Below are 25,939 nucleotides of genomic sequence, written 5' to 3'. Positions count from 1 at the left end.
GCGTGATTGACATCTAGTATATGACGCTCCGCGTACTGCCATACTTCCGCTTGTGGCGGCGAACAGTATTGAAATTCACCGAGATTTTGATTGACAAGGGGCAAAACTTTTGAACTCGATATGCATCAAAGTAAACCTCGATTTTCGCGGGTGAAAACCCGGAACCTCGAGTCTACAGAGAAACAGGCTTTTCGCCATGTTGTTTCATGTGGACGGAACCAGGAACGCTCGTTACTATGCGCGACGAGGTCGAGTAGAACTAAATTATCCCTATAATCAATAAAGATATGATCAGAATCTCGAATTTCGGCCCATAAAAAAATTGCGGTCGGTGGTAAAAACTTACGGTCGGTCGGGTTTACAGGAAACAGACATATTTTGTTTAGGCCTTATATAAAAACTTCTCCAAGCGGGAAACGGTATACAATAAGTATGTTTAACCGAATAGGTTAAAGGAAGTTCGTTATAGGGTAGCTGTTAATCATAACATTTATAAATACGTTTAAAAGCTGAAATGGATAAATATATATAGTCTGATATATACATAATGAAGTAAGTTATATTATATTATTTTGTTTTGTTAACCGCCGAGTAGTGTATGGGTGCTATGGCACAAGGGGATAAAAAGAGCAGTTTCATTGAGATTAACACGAATAGAAGGATAGTATTTTTTTCTGACTAAAATCCCCCTTTTTTTCCCAAATAAGGCCGTTCCAAATTGTTATGTTATATTCGATGTTTGCTGTCCTCGGCTGGTAGGTTTTTGGCTGTTTGATAAAAAAACATGTCTTACAATATTAAAAACCGTCCATAAATTTATTAATTTTTAAACTCTTATATGGGTTTTAAGGTGTCTATGAGAAGTTAAAACTGAAGGCAAAAGTGGATGGGGTACATTATTTGAACTGTGACAAGGTCAGAATATAGATTTATGTTTTGTGTATAAATGAATGAATTTTTAACAGTAAATTGGAAAATACGAAAAAAAAAGAGAAGGATGATTTGATAGTTTTTTATTTACCCATTTTGGTGTATTAAATGCAAAATGGCAAGCTCACCCAAAACAAACATGCACATCGAAGTATCATTATCCGTATGGATGCAACGAGCATTAAATAATTCATATTACAAGTTTATATTACTTAAATGCCTTATTATCAAACAAAGTCACTGTCATCAAAAATAGAAGTTTTCCATTTTGGCAAAACAATCACTTAAGAAAAGTAGTTCGAAATTACGTTGTCTTATAATTGACATAGAGGTATCATGTACTACACATGTAAATATTGAATATATGCATATATATATTACTACATGTGAACTTAGATGACAAGTATGAAAATAGCCCTTATGTATTCATTATTGAATGCCTGGCAATGGAGCCGGGTTTGATAGATATCGCGTTCTTTGACTTTTATTTTGACATAACTAATCCCTAAAAAAAGAAGTGCAAATGACAGTCCCATAAAGGTGAGTTGGCTCTATTTTGATATCATCATGATAATTTTACTCAAGAACACCTGGGTCTATAGACAATAATTGCGAAATGAATCTAATTTTAATAACTGTATTTTTCAGAGCTCTCTTGTTCTTCCTTGTCTTGCTGTTCTCATCCTTTTGGGTGCAAAGTCAGCCAACAGTCGATGTTCAATCCGAAGATTGCAATGGTGGAAGAAGTGCATTGTCTGTCCAGATAAAAACCAATGTTTCCGCAACCTCGAGAAGACATCCAGAAAACATTCTATGTATACCATGTCTTGCTCAAAACCTTGTCAACCTGACAGATCTGAACAATATTCAAAAGCGACAAGTGGGATTTCGTAGTATCAACAGAAAGGAAATGTTATCTTTGTTTTCATTTTCAGAGTCGCAATGTTCTCTTCCTCCTAACTTCACGTTGTCAAACCAAATTACAGTTTTGGATTTGTCAGACCTTGGACTTAGCACCACCTCATTCGGTTCATGGAAATATTTTCACAATCTGACTCATATCTACCTAAAAAATAATGTAATAAAAAATCTTCAGCTCCATGACTTTAAAGAATTGAATAATTTAGAAACACTCGACCTAAGTAATAACCAAATCAAACAGATTGATTTAATATCAAGTTTACATCACTTTGATACTCATTTGAAACGTCTGGTACATGTTGACCTTCGTGGAAATCCAATTTTCAATTTCACTTGTGAAACTGGGTATGCCGTGTGGTGCGATGACCCACATATTATATCATTCGATTACCAAAGAGTGTGGAATACTAGCATGCCTTTAGAATACTGCAGTTCTGTTTTTGGCTCTAACATGAGTATCATCATTAATACAGATAATCAAACACAATGTAACTGTGGAAATCTACCAAAGTGTATGTGCACTAAAAGTAAATTATCGGCTCATGCGTATCCTTCTGTCCATCTCTCGCTTAATTATGATTCTGACCGGCTCTCAGTCAATATTGATCTTGACAAGGTCTCGAAAAATCTTGATTCAGACCAGTTCTTAGAGAAATTGGATTCGGACCAGCTTTCAGGTCAGCTCTTAGAAGATTCGGATTTCCTCCATTTCTCAGTATATGTGGATTCTAGAATAATAACTCTGAAAATGTCACCTAAAACGCTATTAGTTGCGTGTTTCTTGATGTCTTGTGTATTTCTCACAACCGGAGTTATTTTGTTTATTTATTGCTGGAAAAGGAGAAGAAAACAGCAATGTCAGTCTGTATGCATGAACTTCATTTCCTGTTGTTCAAACAGAAACGATTTTGATAATGTAAGAAAAGGTGTTTTTCTTGTGTCATCTGAGAAAGATAATGAAGTTCTTCTAACGTTTGCATCCGAACTTGAGAAGAGAAATATAGAAACAGTATTTGATGAAAGGGATTTTGCTCAACATGCAGGAAAGAACAAGATGTCTTTGATCTATAACAGCATAAACCAGACTTGCCGCACGATTTTTCTGATAAGCAAAAGCTTCCTTTGTGATACAGAGTGCGTCTATATTCTTAATCAAGCCAAAGGAATGGAAATGACACAGAACAGATTTGTTATCATTATTATGAAGTTAAAAGATCATCTAAATGAAGAAGTCTGTGCGCTACATAAAATGTTTGTAAACAATATTTACCTCGATTACCCACCACCTCCAGATAAAGCGGATGCATTCTGGGATAAATTGATCCAATACATTAATGACATCGATACACATGTTCATGTGGAAAAAGTCTAATCTCAGTAAAGACGATTTGTTAAATCTAAAACATTTTAAAACAATAGGGGCCTAATGTCCCTTATCGCTCATATGATAATAAGACCAGATCAGAAAATCAAGTTGATTAAGTCAGATTTTTTTATGAAAAAAGTGTCTGTGTATTCTTTTTGAATTCAGAAATCTAGCTGCAATACATTACAATACCATAAATGCTCTATATGTTTTGGCTGCTATGTAATTGTCTGATATATTATATTGCTTGCATTATCAATTATATAGTTTACATATACAACCAAAACAATGGGCTTTCTTAACTAAACGGAATTTTGATCAGATGTTCATTTTCATAACATTTATTTTCAAAAGAGTATTATTTTTGATGAAACTGCAGTTATCTTTGTACTCAAGCACTATAGTGTACAAATTTATTTTTGATATTGTTACTTAGCTATTCTTATTATAAGAATCTTTCACTGGCTGAAGTAGGGATGGAAATATCTGGCTCTTGGGCAACTGTTTAGCTATGTTTGAATATAAAATATTTTGTGTACCTGCGAAGAAAGTTTGCCAGTCTATCTGGTTGTAGGTTGCAGGCTGTTTAAGACTATTCTAAACAAGTGTTATAGAGCATAATTCTAAACATGTCTAACTTTTCTAATGTTTTATACTTTCAATGAATTTAGTCCTCCAGGAAAGCGCTCATTGAGTGTCTAAGATGCTTTCTTTTTTCAGCTCGACTATTCAAAGAATATGTAGAGCTATTGCATTGCCCAATCGTCGGCGTCCGTGCCGATTTGTATTTATGTATTTGGGTTTTACGGCGCACCAACACAGTATAGGTTATATGGCGCCAAACAGGACTACAAATTTTGGTTCCACATCTCATTTACATCGAAATAAAAACATGAGGTATGGAAGTGCCGGTTTGTAGGTAAGCTGGTATCTCAGTAACCACTTGTGGGAATGGATTGAAACTTCATACACTTGTGTACTGTGAAGACCTGACTTGCAGTGCACAGTTTCCATAACTCTAAACTACTTATTTTACAAAATTATGCTCCTTTTTCGACTTAGCAATTTTGGTCAAGTGGTATCTCAGTACCTACTAATGGGAATGAACTGAAACTTTACACACTCTTACACTGTGATGATCTAACATGCATTGCACAGGTTCCATAATTCTATTTTGCACGTTTACAATTACAAAATAATACAGTTTTTCGACTCGGCAATTTTTGTTAAGATTTTGTAGGCTGGTATTCAAATGCCCACTAATAATAATGTATCGAAACTTCACTCACTTGCCCACTGTGATCAGACATGCAGCAATTCTATTTTGTTAAGTTGAATGCCCCTTTAACTAGATTTTACTAGACGTAGGATGGTAGTGTTTTGAGTTGGTATCCCATCCTTGTGTTACGTGTAACGATTGGCCAACGTTCTCCGTTTCTTATCCTGTGATATATGTTGTTTTAATATGTACAGTGTTGAAACTAGTCTCTTATAATTCTGTTAATAGAAAAGCTTTGTGCACATAAAATATTTCATATAATGTAATGTATGTAGATCAGACTTAAATAAACAATATTTATATTAAGAGGCCAAATCATGGCTCGAGTCCTAGATATTATGAAATTCCTATTGACGTCAACCCTCCACACATATTTACCCAGTCCCAACCCAAAAATCTAACATTTTAATTAGCCTCTTGATACTGTCTCTTATCATTCAGTCAACCCCGCCGCCATCCCCAACCACAATCAAAAATACCTGTAGTTTCCCGTGTTCCTTACTATCGTCTCGTAGCATCCTATCATCTACCCCATCCCCCAACATTATCGCTCCCCTCACCAAATTTTTTTTTAATTATGTCTTTGGGGGAGACATATTGTTCTTACCAAGTCCGTCCATTCGTCCGTCCAATTTCATTTCCGATCAATAACCTTCAAGAGTGACAGGGGCTTAAAGAGTAGATGACCCCTATTGTTTTTTGGGGTCACTCCATCAAATGTCAGGGTCACAGGGGCATGATGATGGGAAACTGTTTCTGATCAGTAACTTGAGAATCACTTGACCGTGAACATTGAACCTCATAGGATGATTTGACATGCCAAGTATATGACCAGCATTGATTTTGGGATTAGTAGATCAAAGTTTAAGGTCACGGGAGCCAGAATGTGGAAAAACGTTTCCGATCAATAACTTTTGAACCACTTGACCCAGAACGTTGAAACTTTACAGGCGAAAAGATTACCCCTCTTGATTTTGAGGTCCAAGGTCACAGGGACCAGAACATGGAAAACCGTTTCCCACCAGTGACTTGATAATCTCTTGACTCTGAACTCTGAAACTTCAAAGGATGTTTGGACATGCCGAGCAAAGGATTCCAAATAGTTTTGGGATCAGAAAGTCAAGCTCACAGGGCCTTGAAACATGAAAAGTTTCATTTTATAATTAGTGGGAAAACCGACATAAAACCCATATATTGTACTGTATCATATAAAAAGGAAGTAATTTCATGTACAAACAACAAAAGAAAGTTAACTTAGGTGCTCGTGATCTTGACCTTTGTACATGACACATTATCTTGTAATGGTGAATAATTATGCCAAGTTACTTGAAGATCCATCCTCGCAGAGTAAAGTTACTGACTAGACCTTGTGACATTGACCTGTGAGACAGGGACCTGGGTCTAGCACATGACATATGGTCTCATTTTATGGAACATTAAAGTGATTTTAAATCCCTTGATGAATGGTAAGATTTATGAACTGGACATTAAACTGATGCTCTAAACCTGTGACCTCTGTGACCATGACCTTGGAGCTCGGGGTCTGGGCCTTGCTCGTGACATATAAACAAATTATTTCAGTTATAAAAGAAAGAATTCATCAGGATACATTCTAATGATTAAAAATCGTCACATTTATGAATGTGTTTTAGCACACCAAAGGCTGGATTAGTAAAGATGTAATTATATTGACTGTAGTATCTACGCATATCTATACTCAAGTAACATAGGGATGAAAACTCACTACATAACAGTTCATTACTTCATCGAAACTTGAAAAAGTACACAGGTCCCGATCTCCAAGGAACACAATACTCAACCCCGCAACAGTGAACTGATTGTGAGTTTCTCACCTCTCACCGCTACAGGTTTGCAACCCCATTTGGCATGTAGAATATGCTCACAAGAGGAAGCTATCAAACTGGCTTACAAAAGGTCAGTTGTTCTATCAAAATGCCAACTCTTCCTGAAACAAAGTCTGGAAAGGCACCTGGGGTCTGTTTTCATAAAAAAACCTTAAGTCTAGAGATATTGCTCTTCTACAGGAAGTATTATATGACACCTACGGTAATATAGATTTGGATTAAAGAAATATGAACTCTGAAACTAAATGAACATTTGCATTTTATTTTCATGCTACTACATGTATATCACAGTAACAAGTTCAAGAAACGTGTATTTCAGTATTTTACAGTATTACCTATAATTTTATGCTTATAATTAAAATGTCATTCAACTTGTTTAAATACTAGTAGCTCATTCTATTTCTACATAGTAAATTTGTGTCTAAGATGTATAGATAATTCAATTTTCTGCCTTCTCAACAATCACAGTCTCTCTTAACCCTTACCTTGCTATATTTCTATAATGAACTTATCCATCTTTCAATTTAGACAATACCATTACAAGAGGGCCATGATGGCCCTATATCGCTCACATGAGTACCACTGCTTTAACCAAAAACAAAAAGAAAAAATTCTTACAAGGTACAGATATGTCAAAATACACCTAAAAATTGGAGGTACCATCCATGTTGTACCACAGAAAAGTGGTCTCAGTTTTTCCCTACGGCCAATAATAAAAAAGTTACTAAATAAGCTATTTATAGTAACATAAAAGGGAAGTAATAAGAAAAAATATTGTTAAGCGAACAAAAGAAGGATCTGCCAAATAAAAACAAGAGCACTGCAATGCAATGCAACGCAAATGCAGAGCAATATTCACATAAAACAAAGTCATATGACCTTTGACCCCTAAGTGTGACCTTGACATTGAATTTAGCCATCTGAAACATGCGCTCTGCACATCCGTTCAATGAGTGAACATTTGTGTCAGGTTTCTCTGAAATCCATAAATGGGTTCAAGAGTTACAGAGCGGAAGAGAAATTGCTAACCAACACACAGACAGACAGACGGACACCGAGGCGATAACATAAACGTCCCTGCGGGCGTATAAAAAAGAATCGAGATCTTATGGTGATACAAGTTGTGTGCAAGTTTGGTTAAAATCAAATCATAAATGAAGCTGCTATTGTGCAGACAAGGTCAAAATAGCCAATTTTGGCCCTTTCAGGGGCCATAACTCTGGAACCCATTATGGGATCTGGCCGGTTCAAGAATGGAACCAAGATCTTTTGGTGACACAAGTTTTGTGCAAGTTTGATTAAATTCAAATAATAAATGAAGCTGCTATTGTGCAGACAAGGTCAAAATAGCTAATTCCGGCCCTATCAGGGGCCATAACTCTGGAACCCATTAAGGGATCTGGCCGGTTCAAGAAAGGAACCAAGATCTTATGGTGACACAAGTTTTGTGCAAGTTTAGTTAAAATCAAATCATAAATCATGGTTCATACAGACCTTCCCAAAAAAAATTCAAGTAGTTTTCAAGGAGTTTTCAAGTAGTTTTCCTCCATTTTCAAGGACTAAAATGGGTGCAATGTCACTGTTGCTGAGACACGAAATAACCAATTTAAATCCAATTTAGGACAAAATTAAACAATGTAACACAAGACTTATGTAAACGCATCGCAGATAAATTACACAGTGTGAAAATTACTTGAAAGAGCATAAAACCCGTAAAGTAAAGTACAGTACCGTACCGTACTATCGCCGACTCCGTGGCAGGCCCTAATGGCGGTAACAGTTGTTGTTTTTTTTCGTAGTTTTTTAGTTTATTTTGGTCCATTTATAATGTTTGTCCATTTTCACTTCGCACCCGACGAATTTAAGGACTATTTGCTATCTTTTGTACGTTTTTTCCTAAATTCAAGTAGTTTTCAAGTAGTTTCTGACTGTTACAAAATTCAAGTAGTTTTCAAGGAGTAGGCATCAAATTCAAGGACTTTTCATGGCCTGTGCGAACCATGTAAATAAAGCTGCTATTGTGCAGACAAGGTCAAAATAGCTAATTTTGGGCCTTTCAGGGGCCATAACTCTGGAACCCATAATGGAATCTGGCCAGTTCCAGAAAGGAACCAAGATCTTATGGTGATACAAGTTGTGTGCAAGTTTGGTAAAAATCAAATCATAAATAAAGCTGCTATTGTGCAGACACGCTCAAAATAGGTAATTTTGGCCCTTTAAGGGGCCATAACTCTGGAACCCATAATGGGATCTGACCAGTTCAAGAAAGGAACCGAGATCTTATGGTGATACAAGTTGTGCGCAAGTTTGGTTAAAATAAAATCATAAATGAAACACTATCGTGCAGACAAGAAATTGTTGACGGACGGACGTACATACGGATACTTATGTGGCTACTCTTTTGTTCTCTCTATTGTTCTTTTAGCCACGTAAGAGAAAAATAGCCACATAAAAGCCTTACGGAATGAATGACATCAAAGAAAAAGTACAGTTACCTATTGTTCCTATAGCCACCTAAGTATGCAAATGTGAGCTCGCACGGACTGACGACGTACGAAGGGTGATCGCAAAAGCTCACCTTGTCACTATGTGACAGGTGAGCTAAAAAAAGGGTGCTTTCCAATAAGATATTGAATGGCAAACAAGGCTGATCATGGTCTGCACTGGTCGCAGACAGAATCAATTGTGTTCACCACGGTAAGGGCTAAATAAGGGCTAAAGAAGCAATTGTTGTTTCTTGCATACCAGACGGGGATTTCCAGTATCTTTATCAGTGCTGGAAAAATCTCTCGTGCTGTAAATGACGTATTACGACCTACATATATGTAGAATATTTATGTACTAATTTATATTTTATTTAAGAAACGGAATAAAAATTCAATACCTTGACAATTCCTATTGGTTCCTGATAGTATATTTCTCGATTCAAATCATGTTATTTTATCAAAAATTCATAACGTTACGCTGCAACTGATAAAACAAGAGCTGTCCGTAAGACAGCCAAGCTCGACTATTCGAAATATTGTCACAGAAGCAGGAAAATATTACCCAAAAAGGTTAAATATCAAAAGAGTTTTAAGTTCAAAAGGGGGCATAATTTGACCAAAATGCATATCAGTTATGGGACTTGCTGCTATCAACTAGTTTTATAACCCCGAAGGCACATGTGAAGTTTCAATTCAATATCTGCATTAGTTTTGGAGATAGAAACTCGCATGTAAAACTTTAACCAGAATTTTCAAAGTCCAAAAGGGGGCATAATTTTCCCAAAATACATGCCAGAGTTATGGGACTTGACCCAGTGAGGTTGGTAATTGATCTAGAAAAAGAAAAAATAAGTTTCAAATCTATATGCCTTTTAGTAATTGCCGTATGTACTTGCACGCAAAACTTTAACCGGTATTTTCTAAGTCCAAAAAGGGGAATAATTTGCTCAAAATACATGTCAGAGTTATGGGACTTGATCCAGTGAGGATAGTAATTGATCTAGAAAAAGAAAAAGTAAGTTTCAAATCTATATGCCTTTTAGTAATAGCTGTATGTACTTGCACGCAAAACTTTAACCAGAATTTGCTAAGTCCAAAAGGGGGCATAATTTGGCCAAAATGAAGGTCAGAGTTATGGAACTTGCTGCTATCAACTAGTTTTATAACCCCGAAGACACATGTGAAGTTTCAAATCAATATCTGCATTAGTTCTGGAGATAATAACTTGCATGTAAAACATTAACCAAAATTTTCTAAGTCTAAAAGGGGGCATAATTTGCTCAAAATACATGTCAGAGTTATGGGACTTGACCCAGTGAGGTTGGTAATTGATCTAGAAAAAGAAAAAATAAGTTTCAAATCTATATGCCTTTTAGAAATAGCTGTATGTACTTGCACGCAAAACTTTAACCAGAATTTTCTAAGTCCAAAAGGGGGCATAATTTGACCAAAATGAAAGTCAGAGTTATGGGACTTGGTGCTATCAACTAGTTTTATAACCCCGAAGACACATTTGAAGTTTCAAATCAATATCTGCATTAGTTTTGGAGATAGTAACTTGCATGTAAAACTTTAACCAAAATTTTCTAAGTCCAAAAGGGGGCATAATTTGCTCAAAATACATGTCAGAGTTATGGGACTTGACCCAGAGAGGTTGGTAATTGACCTAGAAAAAGAAAAAATAAGTTTCAAAGCTATATGACTTTAATTGATGGCTGTATGTACTTGCATGCAAAAACTTAACCAAGGTGTGACGCCGACGCCGACGCCGACGCCAGGGTGAGTAGAATAGCTAGACTATTCTTCGAATAGTCGAGCTAACAAAACCGGAACTAAACATTGTTATTTGTTTTGAAATGTCATGACGTCTTTCCTGTTTACGGACGTTGGTTTCCCACGCTTTGTTTAAATACACTGCCATATGAAATAGTTCTAAAAAGAAAGCCATTCGATTGATTTTATTTTTATTACTATTTCTTGAAATCGGTATGCAAGAAAAAGATTCTGTCACTGGTTATAGGTGCAGATGGGAATATCGGCAAGAAGCCTCGTTACCGCCTAAACAGTTACCCTCGAGGCCGGATATTCCCATCTGCACCTACAACCATTGAAAGAATCTTATAATCTTCAAAATGTAAGTTAACATTAGATCTGCATATTTTATACTACTGTTTATCCCCAAATACACATCCCCAGGTTATTGCATTTTTCAAACTGCCATATCTTTTTCAATGAAGGTCTGACTTTAAACATCATTTCAGCATTATGGAGGGCTTGAGTACAGCTTCCATATAAAAAATAATTGTCATGCATTCCTTGCCCATTAAAGGGTCGGGTTAAACAAGAGCTGTCACAGGAGACAGCGCACTCGACTATTTTGATGCTGGACAGTGAAACTGAGCACATCTGCTGAAACTGGAGCTGTCACTGGAGTGTTTTAATGACCCCAATGGTGGATGAAGATATTGCACAATAGCTTGAGTCTGTGTAAAAAATATTAAGTAATAAGAGAGGTAAAGATAGTGTATCAAAACACTATAAGTATAATTCTAAGCAAAAAGGGGGCATAATCATAAAATATTGGTGCAAGAGTTGTGTCATATGATGTGGGTGATGATGTGGAACAACTACTTTAAGTCTGAATCAAATGCATTTAGTAATATCTTAGATATAGTGAAAATGCATAAAAATTAACCTTGAATTCAAAGTTAAAGAGGGCATAATGCATGAACAATTCATGCCAGAGTTATGCATCATGTGTCACATGATGTGGGTGATAGAACAACTATTTTAAGTCTGAATCAAATCCATTAAGTAATAACTGAGATAGAGTGAAAGTGTATCAAAACTTTAACCTGAATTTCTAAGTAAAAAGGGGGGATAATTCATGAAATATTGGTGCAAGAGTTATGGCCCTTATGTCATGTGATGTGAGTGATAATGTTGAACAACTATTTTAAGTTTGAATCAAATCCATTTAGTAACTAGAGATGCTTTTGAGAAAAGCGCATGTTTCCCACAACTGCACCTATGAAAAATGTCTAGTTTCTCTAGATGAATTAGATGAGTGGACCCAATTAGATGGCTTGGACGAGTGGACTCAATCAGTAATTCAAGGGCCATAATTCAAAAGTGCCTGGGCGGATTTGGCTAGTTATAGAACTTGGCCGAGGTCTTATGGTCAAACACATTTTGTTCAAGTTTTGTGAAGATCGGATGAGAAATGTTCGACTTAGAGTGCGGACAAGCTTTGTGACAGACAGACACACAGACTGAAGTAAATCAATTTATCTCCCACACCACTGTGTTGGGAGACATAATAACTGAGATATAGTGAAAGTGCATTAAAACTTTAACCTGAAATTCTAAGTAAAAGGGGGAATAATTCATTAAATATTGGTATCAGAGTTATGGGCCTTGTGTCATATGATGTGGGTGATGATGTCGAACAACTACTTTCAGTTTGAATCAAATCCATTTAAGAATAACTGAGACAGAGCAAAAGTGCTTCAAAACTTAAACCTGAAATTCTAAGTAAAATGGGGGGATAATTCATTAAATATTGGTGCGAGAGTTATGGCCCTTGTGCCATGTGATATGGGTGATGATGAGGAATACTAGTAACTGTTTTAAGTTTAAAGCAAATCCATCAAGTAATTGCAGAGATAAGGAGAAAAAAGAGAAAGTGTAAAAGAACATTAACCAAGGTGGGGACGCGGAAAGATGCCGGCGCAGGGGCGAGTAGGATAGCTCTCCATATACCTCGTATAGTCAAATGAAAAATTAATAAATAAGGGGCAGTATTTATCAGGAGTATTTATTAACTTGGTGAGCAGGTTTTTTTTATGAATATTTTTAAGTACTTGCAGATAGTATTAGTATTTTACACACTTTACCATGTAATAAACTTCACAGGAAATGTTTTCCAATGTTATAATTGACCACTTTGAAGTAAAATAGCACTTTTCACTTTATTTTGATCCATGCTGGTAAAATATTGAAGAAGAAAAACAAGAATCAACCTTTTTTTCAAAGTGATTTTTAGATGAAAAATAATTTTTCTGGCTACAGATTAATTCAATATACTTTCTAAAATCATTAAGTTCCTACTTCATGGAGACATTTTAAATATTTGGTTCTCACAAAATCATCAAAATAATAATTAAAACAAGCAAATTCGATGAATTGGTATCCCCCGCCGAAAGGGTTTGTGGTGAGGAATGGCAAAAAAATATATCCGGCAAAAAGTTAAGGATGTTAATAAGAAGCAAATAATTTCATTAGTCAAAATCAATTTAACAGAAAACAAATGTTTAATTAAAGAGTACATAATAAATGTATGATACTTTGACCCTGTCTAAAGAATTTATTTTGAATGGGATATGCTTACTGTAATAAGCTTAGCTTTTAAAATTAAATGCTGTTAATTGAAATATGAGCTTGAAGTTTAACTGGAACGAAATATTGTCTTTGAGTGGTTTGGCACCAGGTGTTGTTGTTTAACATGTACATTTGAACTTAAAAAAACAGATGTCCTTATGAGAACACTGGTAAGATATCTTGAACATGACTGAGGGCAAGGCTTGTGCAGTCACAACTTAACATGTTGAAGATTTGAACATTCAAAGAAAAAAGAAAAAAAAAGAAATGGAAAATATATATATGTATATATATTTATTTTTTAAGGGTGTGGGGGTGCGGGGGAACTGGAGAGGAAACAAAATTTCACATGTTGATTATAAATATTGATGGAAAATTAACAAGAGCTGTCCGTAAGACAGCCAAGCTCGACTATTCGAAATATTGTCCCAGAAGCAGGAAAATATTACCCAAAAAGGTAAAATATCAAAAGAGTTTCAAGTTCAAAAGGGGGCATAATTTGACCAAAATGCATATCAGTTATGGGACTTGCTGCTATCAACTAGTTTTATAACCCCGAAGACACATGTGAAGCTTCAATTCAATATCTGCATTAGTTTTGGAGATAGAAACTCGCATGTAAAACTTTAACCAGAATTTTCGAAGTCCAAAAGGGGGCAAAATTTGCCCAAAATACATGCCAGAGTTATGGGACTTGACCCAGTGAGGTTGGTAATTGATCTAGAAAAAGAAAAAATAAGTTTCAAATCTATATGCCTTTTAGTAATTGCTGTATGTACTTGCATGCAAAACTTTAACCAGGATTTTCTAAGTCCAAAAAGGGGAATAATTTGCTCAAAATACATGTAAGAGTTATGGGACTTGATCCAGTGAGGTTAGTAATTGATCTAGAAAAAAAAAATAAGTTTCTAATCTATATGCCTTTTAGTAATAGCTATATGTACTTGCACGCAAAACTTTAACCAGAAAGTCCAAAAGGGGGCATAATTTGGCAAAAATGAAAGTCAGAGTTATGGGACTTGATGCTATCAACTAGTTTTATAACCCCGAAGACACATGTGAAGTTTCAAATCAATATCTGTATTAGTTTTGGAGATAGTAACTTGCATGTAAAACTTAACCAAAATTTTCTAAGTCTAAAAGGGGGCATAATTTGCTCAAAATACATGTCAGAGTTATGGGACTTGACCCAGTGAGGTTGGTAATTGATCTAGAAAAAGAAAAAATAAGTTTCAAATGTATATGCCTTTTAGAAATAGCTGTATGTACTTGCACGCAAAACTTTAACCAGAATTTTCTAAGTCCAAAAGGGGGCATAATTTGGCCAAAATGAAGGTCAGAGTTATGGGACTTGCTGCTATCAACTAGTTTTATAACCCCGAAGACACATGTGGAGTTTCAAATCAATATCTGCATTAGTTTTGGAGATAGAAACTTGCATGTAAAACTTTAACCAAAATTTTCTAAGCCCAAAAGGGGGCATAATTTGCTCAAAATACATGTCAGAGTTATGGGACCTGACCCAGAGAGGTTGGTAATTGACCTAGAAAAAGAAAAAATAAGTTTCAAAGCTATATGCCTTTAATTGATGGCTGTATGTACTTGCATGCAAAAACTTAACCAAGGTGAGACGCCGACACCGACGCCAGGGTGAGTAGAATAGCTAGACTATTCTTCGAATAGTCGAGCTAAAAATGAAAAACAAGAGGGTCATGATGACCCTGGATCGCTCACCAGAGTAATATGAGCTACATGTTTCTAATGTCAAACTGATGATTTTTAGAAATTTTTTGGAAGATTTTCCGATGTACAATCAAGTAACCCCTGGGGCGGGGCAAATTTTACTCCGGAGGTCATGATTTGAACAAAGTTTGTAGAAGTCTACTAGGAAATGTTACATATCAAATATCTAAGATCTAGGCCTTCTGGTTTATTTTTAGCAAATTTATGAAGATTTCCCTATGTACAATCAAGTAATCCCTGGGGCTGGGTCAATTTGACCCTGGGGGTCAAGATTTGAACCAATTTTGTAGAGGTCCACTAGGCAATGCTACATGTCAAATATCTAAGCTCTAGGCCTTCTGGTTTATTTTTAGAAAATTTTGAAGATTTTCCAATGTACAATCAAGTAACCTCTGGGGCGGGGCCAATTTTATCCTGGGGGTCATGATTTGAATAAAGTTTGTTGAAGTCTACTAGGAAATGTTACATATCAAATATTTAAGATCTTGGCCTTCTGGTTTATTTTTAGCAAATTTATGAAGATTTCCCTATGTACAATCAAGTAACCCCTGGGTCTGGGTCAATTTGACCCTGGGGGGGGTCAAGATGGAACCAATTTTGTAGAGGTCCACTAGGCAATGCTACATGTGAAATATCTAAGCTCTAGGCCTTCTGGTTTATTTTAGAAAATTTTGAAGATTTTTCTATGTACAATCAAGTAACCCCATGGGGCTGGGTTAATTTGACCCCGGGGGTCATGATTTGAACAAATTTTGTAGAAGTCTACTAGGCAATGCTACATGTCAAATATCTAAGACCTAGGCCTTCTAGTTTATTTTTAGAAGTTTTTTGAAGATTTTTCTATGTAAAATCAAGTGACCCCTGGAGCGGGGTCAATTTTGACCCAGGGGTCATGATTTGAACAAATTTTGTAGAGGTCCACTAGGCAATGCTACATGTGAAATATCTAAGCTCTAGGCCTTCTGGTTTATTTTAAGAAAATTTTTAATGATTTTCCTAAGTAAAATCAAGTGACCCCTAGGGCTGAGTCAATTTTGACCCCAGGGGTCATGATTGAACAAATTTTGTAGAGGTTCACTAGGCAATGCTACATGTGAAATATCTAAGCTCTAGGCCTTCTGGTTTAATTTTAGAAAATTTTTAATGATTTTCCTAAGTAAAATCAAGTGACCCCTGGGGCTGGGTCAATTTTGACCCCAAGGGTCATGGTTTGAACAAATTTTGTAGAGGTCCACTAGGCAATGCTGCATGTGAAATATCTAAGCTCTAGGCCTTCTGGTTTATTTTTAGAAAATTTTGAAGATTTTTCTAAGTACAATCAAGTAACCTCATGGGGCGGGGTCATTTTGACCCTGGGGGTCATGATTTGAACAAATTTTGTAGAAGTCTATTAGGCAATGCTACATGTCAAATATCTAAGATCTAGGCCTTCTGGTTTATTTTTAGAAATTTTTTGAAGATTTTCCTATGTAAAATCAAGTGACCCCTGAAGAGGGTCAATTTTGACCCCGGGGGTCATGATTTGAACAAATTTTGTAGAGGTCCACTAGGCAATGCTACATGTGAAATATCTAAGCTCTAGGCCTTCTGGTTTATTTTGAGAAATTTTTTGAAGATTTTCCTATGTAAAATCAAGTGACCCCTGGGGTAGGGTCAATTTTGATCCTGGGGTCATGATTTGAATAAATTTTGTAGAGGTCTACTAGGTTATGCTACATGTGAAATATCTAAGCTCTAGGCCTTCTGGTTTATTTTTAGAAGAAGATTTTTAAAGATTTTCCTATGTAAAATCAAGTGACCCCTGGGGCGGGGTCAATTTTGACCCTGGGGTCACCCCGGGTGACCAAGGCAAGTGGGCGACCAGGTGTGGGTGCACAACTTCACATGTTTATAATAAATGTTCACAGAAAATAATGAAAGAAATTTAATGAAATTCTGCCAAATGGCAAGTTTGTTATGTACAAATATGTGGATTTTTAGACAATTAAAGGGCAATAACTCTGCAGTTACAAAAGAAATCCATACGAAATTGTGTGTGCACAACCACATTATAGTGCTCTAAATTCTGTTAAAGTTTCATAGTTCAAGGTCAAATATATCAAAAGTTATGATGCAGAAATTGTCATATTTATAGTACCCTATATAGTTAACACTAGAAACTTCTAAGGGCCATAACTCTGGTGTTACTTGGGCAATCCAACTGAAACTTGACGGGCCGCAAGAACTCATAGTGGTGAACAGGTATATGAAGTTTTAAATAAATATTCCCAACCATTTCCTAGATATGGCTCCGGACGGACGGAAGGACGGATGGATGGATGGATGGACGGAAAGACGGACGGAAGGACGGACAACACCAAAACTATATCCCTCCGACTTTCGTCGGGTGATAACAAATGAATAATTAACCTGTACACAGCTAAATTTCTAAAATGGACTGATCTATCATTTAATTTTGGCAATACCATTTATTATTTGAAGGGTGAACACTGAAAATTTACTGACTGAATAGTGAACAGTGCAGACCATGATCAGCCGTGGTATGCGCTGGTCGCAAAGGCAGAATCACTTGCTGACAGCAGGCTTAATGTTAAAAGCACAAAGAAGAAATGGTTTGATACTAAACAAAGTACATAAAGGCCAGTAATGTTCCTTTACCAAGTAATATGTTCCTATACCAAGTATTAGATAGTATAGTATGTCTTAGTGCAATAAATGACAATAAATATCTATGTTATTCTTAAATTTTCATCATGAGGAATCCATGCTAGAGAATTCTTCTTCATCATCGTAATCCCATACCTGCAAATGTACAATAAAACTGCTGAAGAGAGAATCAGTATTCTACAAGTATAAAGAACAATTCCTATCATATTTCCGAAGAACAACCCATCATAGTAAAGCCTGGTATTAAAGTGTTCTAGCAGTGGAATTAATATGCCAATTTTCCTGCATTTTCCGTTTAACAAAAAGTGCACGGTGACAACTAGCATGTCATACCAGATGCCTATAGTTACTGATAATCATAGTTGAAAGACAAAAAGCTTCTGAAAGTTGTCCATAAGCATTATTTCAAGGTAAAATCAAGAGCTGTCAGAGAAGGCATGCTCCACTATTTTGATGCTGGATAAAGAAATAGGGTATATCTGAGGAAACATGAGCTATCACTGGAGTCATTTATATCCCCAAAGAAGAAACAAAACATTTCATGTGTGAAGTATTTGAACAGACAAGATAAATTCAAATAAGTAAAAACAAAATAGGGGTATGGGTGCCCCAAACCTCTGTCTCCCAGAATGAATGAGCTGTTTGTATAACACATATGCACTGCATGATGGCATGCTGAAGGCAACTGCACATGCACTTTTGTATACTGTGACCTTGACCTTTGATCTAATGACTTCAACAATAACTGGAGTCATTTACTGACTTACTGTCTCATTAAATTCTAATACTTAATATGGAACTGAGAACTTAGTTTTCCCAACTTATGAATTGTCAAAGCCTTACGCACAAACATTATGAACTATATTAAAAGTTAAAAGCAAGCACAATCCATGATATAATTGGTGTGAGAGTTATGGTCCTTTTACCATATCATATGGGTGATGATGTGAAACCACAACTCTACATTTGACTGTATTCCATTTAGTAATAACAGAATATAGAAGAAGTGCGTCAAAACTTTAACCTAAAATTCTAAGTAAAAAGGTGGAATAATTCATGAAATATTGATGCAACATTTATGGCCCTTGTATCAAATATCGAGGAACAAATATTTTAAGATTGAATCAAACTGATTTCCATGTAATAATAACAGATATATAGTATATCAAAACTTTAACCTGAAATTCTTAGTAAAATAAAGGGCATAATTCATGAAATATTAGTGCAAGAGTTATGTTCCTTGTGTAATATGATGTGGGTGATGATGAGGAACTTTATGTCTGAAATGTGTCCACCAGCCTAGGAACAAAATACTTCAAATGGAAAAGGATCGATTCACAATTTCACACAGCAGATCCTAACAACACATTTCAATAGCTTACTGGATTTCTGGTTGTATATCACTTGCATCATTTCAACTTCCAACTTGATTCAAACCTGCGTTCTCAATGTTAGAAGACCAAATCTCTCCCCATTTACAACTCAAATCTCCCATACTTTTATATCATCAGCGTTTAACAGCCTACCGGTATGTCAAATGCCATTCATTCATGTTTGCCTTATTTCTGACAAGAACATATAATTATCTTGATAAAATTTATGCTTATTTTTCTTCATGCAAATGACAGTCAAATTCTGCTTCAAACCCACAACCTCAATGAGAAAGTTAAAACCATACCTCAGCATCTGCGGTCTCCTGGTGCATCTGTGTCAACCCAGTCAGGTCCTCTAAAAAGTTGGGCTCATTGAAAGCATTCAATAGGAAATCAAATCCTGAACTCTTATACTGTTCAACTACCTGTTAGAACAAAATGTATCTTTACTTAAACAATTATCACAAGTTACATCTGCAGTGTCCGAGTCACAACCATATCATATATTGTAAACCATACAAAATGTTAAAATTACAGGTAATATTATCTCATCAAATTCTAATACTTAGAGAACTTAGTTTTCATTTCTTTTTTAATTATGATACAAAGACAGTGTCATAAAGGACAGAAACATCAGTTGGAAAAAAAATGTTTCAAATGAATTACAACTGTACTTGTGTTTTCCTTTGATTAACATTGCAGAACAACAATGAAATCACAGACAAAATAATAAAATAAAGACACACTTATTGATACAACTACATTTTATACTGATTTTTTTTTTTACATGTAAAATGTTCATTATTTTCATGCCCACACAGGTATATTACCATCTTTGAGCAAGCCGTACATTACGTACATGAATATTCAGGTAACTGACCATCTTTGAGCAAGCTGTACATTATGTACATGATTATTCAGGTATCTGACCATCTTTAAACAAGCTATACATTATGTGCATGATTATTCAGGTATCTGACCATCTTTAAACAAGCTGTACATTATGTACATGATTATTCAGGTATCTGACCATCTTTAAACAAGCTGTACATGATTATTCAGGTATCTGACCATCTTTAAACAAGCTGTACATTATGTACATGATTATTCAGGTATCTGACCATCTTTGAGCAAGCTGTACATTATGTACATGATTATTCAGGTATCTGACCATCTTTAAACAAGCTATACATTATGTACATAATTATTCAGGTATCTGACCATCTTCAAACAAGCTGTACTTTATGTACATGAATATTCAAGTATCTGACCATCTTTAAACAAGCTATACATTATGTACATGATTATTCAGGTATCTGACCATCTTTAAACAAGCTGTACATTATGTACATGAATATTCCAGTATCTGACCATCTTTAAACAAGCTGTACATTATGTACATGTTTAATCAGGTAACTAACCATCTTTAAACAAGCTGTTCATAACTATCATGTTTAGGCATGAAGGGGGCAATTAGCCAGATATGCCTCCGTGGTCCACTTGAATGTAGTCCATATCAATATACAGTGCAATTTTCCCGCCTAGTAAAGGCCATTTTCATGCCAGATATAAGCTTTATTGATGCTTGATTGTAAATAGGAATGTCCGCAGATGATTTTAAGCTATGTTATATGCTTCAAAAGTTGATTTGAAGCTGCCTTGTAAAATGAAAGTGAAAGTAGGTATTTCCTGATGTCTACCTACGCAATATTAGCGTTTACATCAGGTGTCTCAGTCACGTGACCATGGTTTCACTGCATTATGGTCAACCCCATATTTTTTGAGTATATTTTGATTGCCTAAAGACAGACCTTCAAGACAAGGGTAGTCTCGCAGGAAGTGAAAGGCTAGAAATCTTGATAAAAATATGTTATAAGTTGTTAATTTTATATAGAAAATAGTAGCGGAGGCATTTAATACCTTCATACCTTTACTAGGGTATCTAACCATCAATGAACAAACTATACATTACTATCATGTTTATTCAGGTATCTGACCATCTTTAAACAAACAATACATTACGTACAAGATTATTAAGGTTTTATTCAGATATCTTACCATCTTTGAGCAAGCTGTACACTTATCAAAAGCTCTGCTAGCTGGCATGATCTGCTGGAATCTAGACAGAAATCCTCTTAACTAAAAAGAAGAAAAATATGTCACGATTGATATGCCATAAAGATTTATTTAACTATCCATTCTACTATGACAAATCATTTTTATTTTCAATAGCACATGGTAAGGCTGATGTCACACCAGACTTGCAGCTACTAAGAAAAAGAGTGCTACTGTATTTGATCTACTAGTTTACTTTATGAGACACATACCAGAATCAAAATAATAGATAGCAGAAGTGTGTTTTAATCAATTTAAACATAATGAATTTGTTAAACACAGCATTGAATAATTCACTCAGATTATTTCACAGGATGTATAACCTTTTCCTCATGATTAAATGAGCCGCGCCATGAGAAAACCAACATAGTGACCGCGCAGTCTGGTCAGGATCTATGCTGTTCGCTTTCAGAGCCTATTGCAACTAGAATGTGTCTGTAGACATTTGTCACAAATAAGGGGCAATAATTCAAATGTTTGCAGTCTTAATGGGGTATAGCCTCAACAAACATTTTATGCAAAGGATTCATTATTCTAGGCCCTATACTTTTTGAGCTATGAGCATCACAAACAAAAAACTCACTATTTTGGCTATTTCAAGGGCCATAACTCTGTAATAAGAGCGAAGATTCTCAAGAAGAATGCCAAGTGTGCATGTCACATCACGATAAAGAATCCAGCAAGGTTTCCTGAATTTACATCTAATACTTTTTTAACTAGGCATATAATTAGGTTAAAAAGTGCATTATTTTACTATTTCTGGGGCCATCACTTTAAAAAAAAGGGGGTGGAGCCAGCCAAAAAATTAGAGGTGTGCAAGTTTATATCATGATAAAGACTAATGCAAGTTTTCAACCATTTATATTAAATACTTTTTGAGCTAGGTGCGTCACAAGGTGAAAAAGTACATTTTTGACTATTTCAGGGGCCATAACTCTAAAAATAGGGGGCGGACCCAAATGAAAAATAGGAGGTACACAAGTTCATATCATGATTAAGACTCATGCAAGGTTTCATGAATCTACATCAAATACTTTTTGAGCTAGACGTGTCACAAGGTGAACATGTGCATTTTTGACTATTTCAGGGGCCATAACTCTGAAAACAGGGGGCAAAGTCAGATGAAAAATAGGAGGTGCGCATGTTCATATCATGATTAAGACTCATGCAAGGTTTCATGAATCTATATCAAATACTTTTTGAGCTAGGCATGTCACAAGGTGAAAATGTGCATTTTTGACTATTTCAGGGGCCATAACTCTGAAAATAGGGGGCAGAGCCAGATGAAAAATAGGAGGTGCACAAGTTCATATCATGATCAAGACTCATGCAAGGTTTCATAAATCTATATCAAATACTTTTTGAGCTAGGCGTGTCACAAGGTAAAAATGTGCATTTTTGACTATTTCAGGGGCCATAACTCTAAAAATAGGGGGCAGAGCCTGACGAAAAATAGGAGGTGTGCAAGTTCATATCATGATCAAGTCTCAAGCAAGGTTTCATGAATCTATATCAAATACTTTTTGAGCTAGGCGTGTCACAAGGTAAAAATGTGCATTTTTGACTACCGGTATTTCAGGGGCCATAACTCTGAAAAAAGGGGGCAGAGCTTGATGAAAAATAGGAGGTGCGCAAGTTCATATCATGATAAAGACTCATGCAAGGTTTCATCAATTTATATCAAATACTTTTCAAGCTAGGCATGTCACGAACTTCGGACGGATGGATGAATGGACGCACGTTCCTACAATATGGATACTTTTAAATGTGGCTACTCTTTTGTTCTCTCTATTGTTCTTTTAGCCACGTAAGAGCAAAATAGCAACATAAAAGCCTTAGGGAATGAATGACATCAAAGAAAAAGTACAGTTACCTATTGTTCCTATAGCCACCTAAGTATGCAAATGTGAGCTCGGATGCACGGACGGACGCACGGACAAGACCAAATCTATATGCCCCCACCATTCATGGGGGGGCACAATTAGAGAAACAGTTAGCGAACAGCATGGATCCTGACCAGACTGCATGGATGCGCAGGCTGGTCTGGATCCATGCTGGTCGCAAAGCCACTATGTTGGTTTTCTCATGGCACGGCTTAAATTGATTAAGGTATTAGGCCCCTAATAGTAATGTTTAAAAAATGGCATTTGCTTTGTATATTCTTACAGTTGACCATGCTTTGCACTGTGTTGCAAATTTTTAAAAACTTTAACCGTGCAGTTTTTTATAAATTTTATATAATTTATTGTATTTCCTCAAGCTCAAGTAGAAACAAATTTCAAAATGATGGCCTTTATCTAAAACATTTGCAGAGAATTCATTATACCATTATTTTTTATGAAAGAAACATTAAACTATTGGTAAACAATTATAAAACTTAAAATAAAACTATTAATATCATTTTTTCTAGGGTGCCTCAATTAAACGGATTTAATGAGACAGAATTCTAACTCCAACATTGAAAAATTATGGTCGAATCCTGCGGGTCTGTTTTGAATTTTGCTCACTTCATTCAAAAATAACCTTGGGTCAGAAGTAAAACCTACCTAATTTCTTCCACAATATGTAATCTAAAGAATGAGGGCAAAATAGAGAACTTTTACCACATGTAACTCAGTATTTTTAAAGATGTCTAACTCTACCCCTTCTGTTTCAGAGGTAAATTTACTTTGAACAGCAAGAAATCGCTTATCAAATGAATTTTTTCCACTTTTGTACAATAAATCAATAACAAGTCTTGAAAGAAGTAAAAACTTACTAGAAAAAAAGGAAAATAAAGAAAAAAAATTTGGTCCCAGTGGGGCTTGAACCTATGCCCCCCTGAGAATTGCAGTCAAAGTCAGTTTATGGTAGGAATTGAATACTCTTCAAAAAGGAGGCACTCTATTATGGGCCTAATACCTTAAAGCATGTATCTACTATTCATGTTAATATTATGTACAACAATATCACATTTTTATAAAGGATTTATACACTAATTATCGGCAAATATTGCAAAATTATTTGGTAGCAACTCTTTTAAAGTTAAAATTTTTATTTAAGTTTGGCTTCTAAGATAAAATGCTACACATTATAAAAAGTTTAAATAACTTTACTGTGAACAAAAGTTTTCATCAAATTCAAGGAAGGTTTAGTAATATGGAAAGGTATAATATGTCACAATGCTGTGTGATATATTTTCAGCTGAAATCTCAAAAAAATATTCTTGTGAACAATTATTTATTTTTAATAACAAATAGGATGTATGAATGGAAAGTTATCCCTTTTCACCCCTCTCACAAATAATACCTATTCTGTATAAGGGTTGAGCTGCATAAAACCTCCCAACAGACACATCAAGTAAGATTGCAATTTTTTTCACATTTTGAAGCACTGAAAATTGTTACATGAATTAGTTTCAATTAAAAGTAAGTCTCAGTTTTTTGTACATTTTTTTACAAATTATATAAAAAATAACCCAGTTATTCAATGTATATTTTGGGAACTATAAAAACTATTTCCTAATATAGTAGGCATGACTATGAACTATTGTCTGAGGCCATTAGTCCATTCTAACTTTTCCAAGACATCTAAAAAATTACTATATAATGGTGTGAAGGGAACTCACTAGATAATTTATTGCAAATTCTTTACCTGGTGAGGAACAAGCCCTAATGGACAACTGTCTGCGTCTAGGAAGTCGTCCCCTTGTCCTGTATCACCAGGAGCACAGCCTCTATCTGGATGTTGAAGTACGGAGACCAGTAACTCTACTGCCAGAGCACTAGCTATATATGACATACCAGGACGTGAAACTGTGCACTGTTGGTCCAGGGTTCTATCTCTGGTTGACTTGAAAATTCGAGAAGTAAATGGTAAAGAGTGATAATTTCCCACAATCATTTACAATCAGGTAAAATACTTATGCCTACATTTCATTCTGTTTATTCTTGTTCTAGTCATGCACTTAAACTCAAAATTTTGTACAGGTTATGCGACCTGAAAGACTGAAATTTGTTATTTAAACAGAGCTTGTTACTCTCAAAATGTTAATTTACTAAGAAACTCTTTTAGAAAAGTATCTTCTTTTGTTTAGAAGTATTTACTATTTACATGTTGTTTAGCAATATAAACAGAAGTTGTATGGATATGCATTTTTGGTCTTGAAACCTTGGCCTATGCACTGTTCCTTTGAATTTAAACAGTATTTTCATGTCTGAGAATATTTTTTCACTTAAAATTTTCCTTAACAAGAAATGCAATATTTTCTGTAATATTATTGACTACTGTCATTAAAATCAAATACTCACATTTCCAGGTGCTACTACATCATTACAGAAATAACACCCTAGATGGTTCCCAGGAATTATCTTAGACAATGGAGCTTTCTGTTGACTGGTTTCTGGCTGATCGTAAGACTGGTACCCATGTCTCATTACAAGAAATGTATCGAAGCCAAGAGCCGAACATATCACAATCTGTCAACAATAAGCACATATTTCACATAGTTTCAGAAGGCTTAATAATACACACAGCCTCATAAGCAAATTCCTTTTTACATGTATATATTTCTGAAATTTCCAAATACTACTGAATCATTAATTCTATTTGGGGACTACTTCTTTGTGGAGTACATGGTTTAATCAATCCACAGAAATTAATCATTACGAAGCTGTGAAGTTCCCATTCAGTTTATATTCAAAAGTTAAAATCCACAAATTTATATACCCATGAAATAGCCAATTTGGACAAAACTACATATTAACATCCCCATTAAAAAATTTCACAGTACATCCGTATATATAAAACACCATTATAAAGGTAAACGCTACATG

The 25,939-nt window shown here is 35.3% G+C and overlaps 2 protein-coding genes across 6 annotated transcripts in view; one reads left to right on the top strand and one right to left on the bottom strand.

The window, feature by feature from the left end:
* The first annotated feature begins 422 nt into the window (after window positions 1-422).
* On the top strand, window positions 423-4,802 carry LOC123529547 (uncharacterized). The gene is made up of 2 exons (XM_045309917.2): window positions 423-552; window positions 1,579-4,802. The coding sequence occupies exons 1-2, from the start codon at window positions 548-550 to the stop codon at window positions 3,221-3,223; spliced, it is 1,650 nt and encodes a 549-aa protein (XP_045165852.2). The 5' UTR covers window positions 423-547; the 3' UTR covers window positions 3,224-4,802.
* A 1,800-nt stretch (window positions 4,803-6,602) lies between these two features.
* The window catches only part of LOC123529011 (ubiquitin-like modifier-activating enzyme ATG7), a 65,085-nt gene continuing 45,748 nt past the window's right edge, over window positions 6,603-25,939 (bottom strand). For all 5 annotated transcript variants that reach the window (XM_045309176.2, XM_045309171.2, XM_045309173.2 and 2 more), the window contains 5 exons: window positions 25,415-25,582; window positions 24,759-24,956; window positions 21,069-21,149; window positions 19,316-19,435; window positions 6,603-17,772 (listed from right to left, as the gene is read on the bottom strand). In XM_045309176.2, coding sequence (XP_045165111.2) covers window positions 17,722-17,772; window positions 19,316-19,435; window positions 21,069-21,149; window positions 24,759-24,956; window positions 25,415-25,582 — 618 coding nt within the window. In that variant the 3' untranslated portion in view covers window positions 6,603-17,721. The remainder of the gene's footprint in view (window positions 17,773-19,315; window positions 19,436-21,068; window positions 21,150-24,758; window positions 24,957-25,414; window positions 25,583-25,939) is intronic.

Source organism: Mercenaria mercenaria, chromosome 13, assembly GCF_021730395.1.
Source record: "Mercenaria mercenaria strain notata chromosome 13, MADL_Memer_1, whole genome shotgun sequence".
Classification (NCBI taxonomy): Eukaryota; Metazoa; Mollusca; class Bivalvia; order Venerida; family Veneridae; genus Mercenaria; species Mercenaria mercenaria.
The sequence above is the reverse complement of the archived record's forward strand: the minus strand, read 5'-3'. Positions and strand labels throughout refer to the sequence as shown.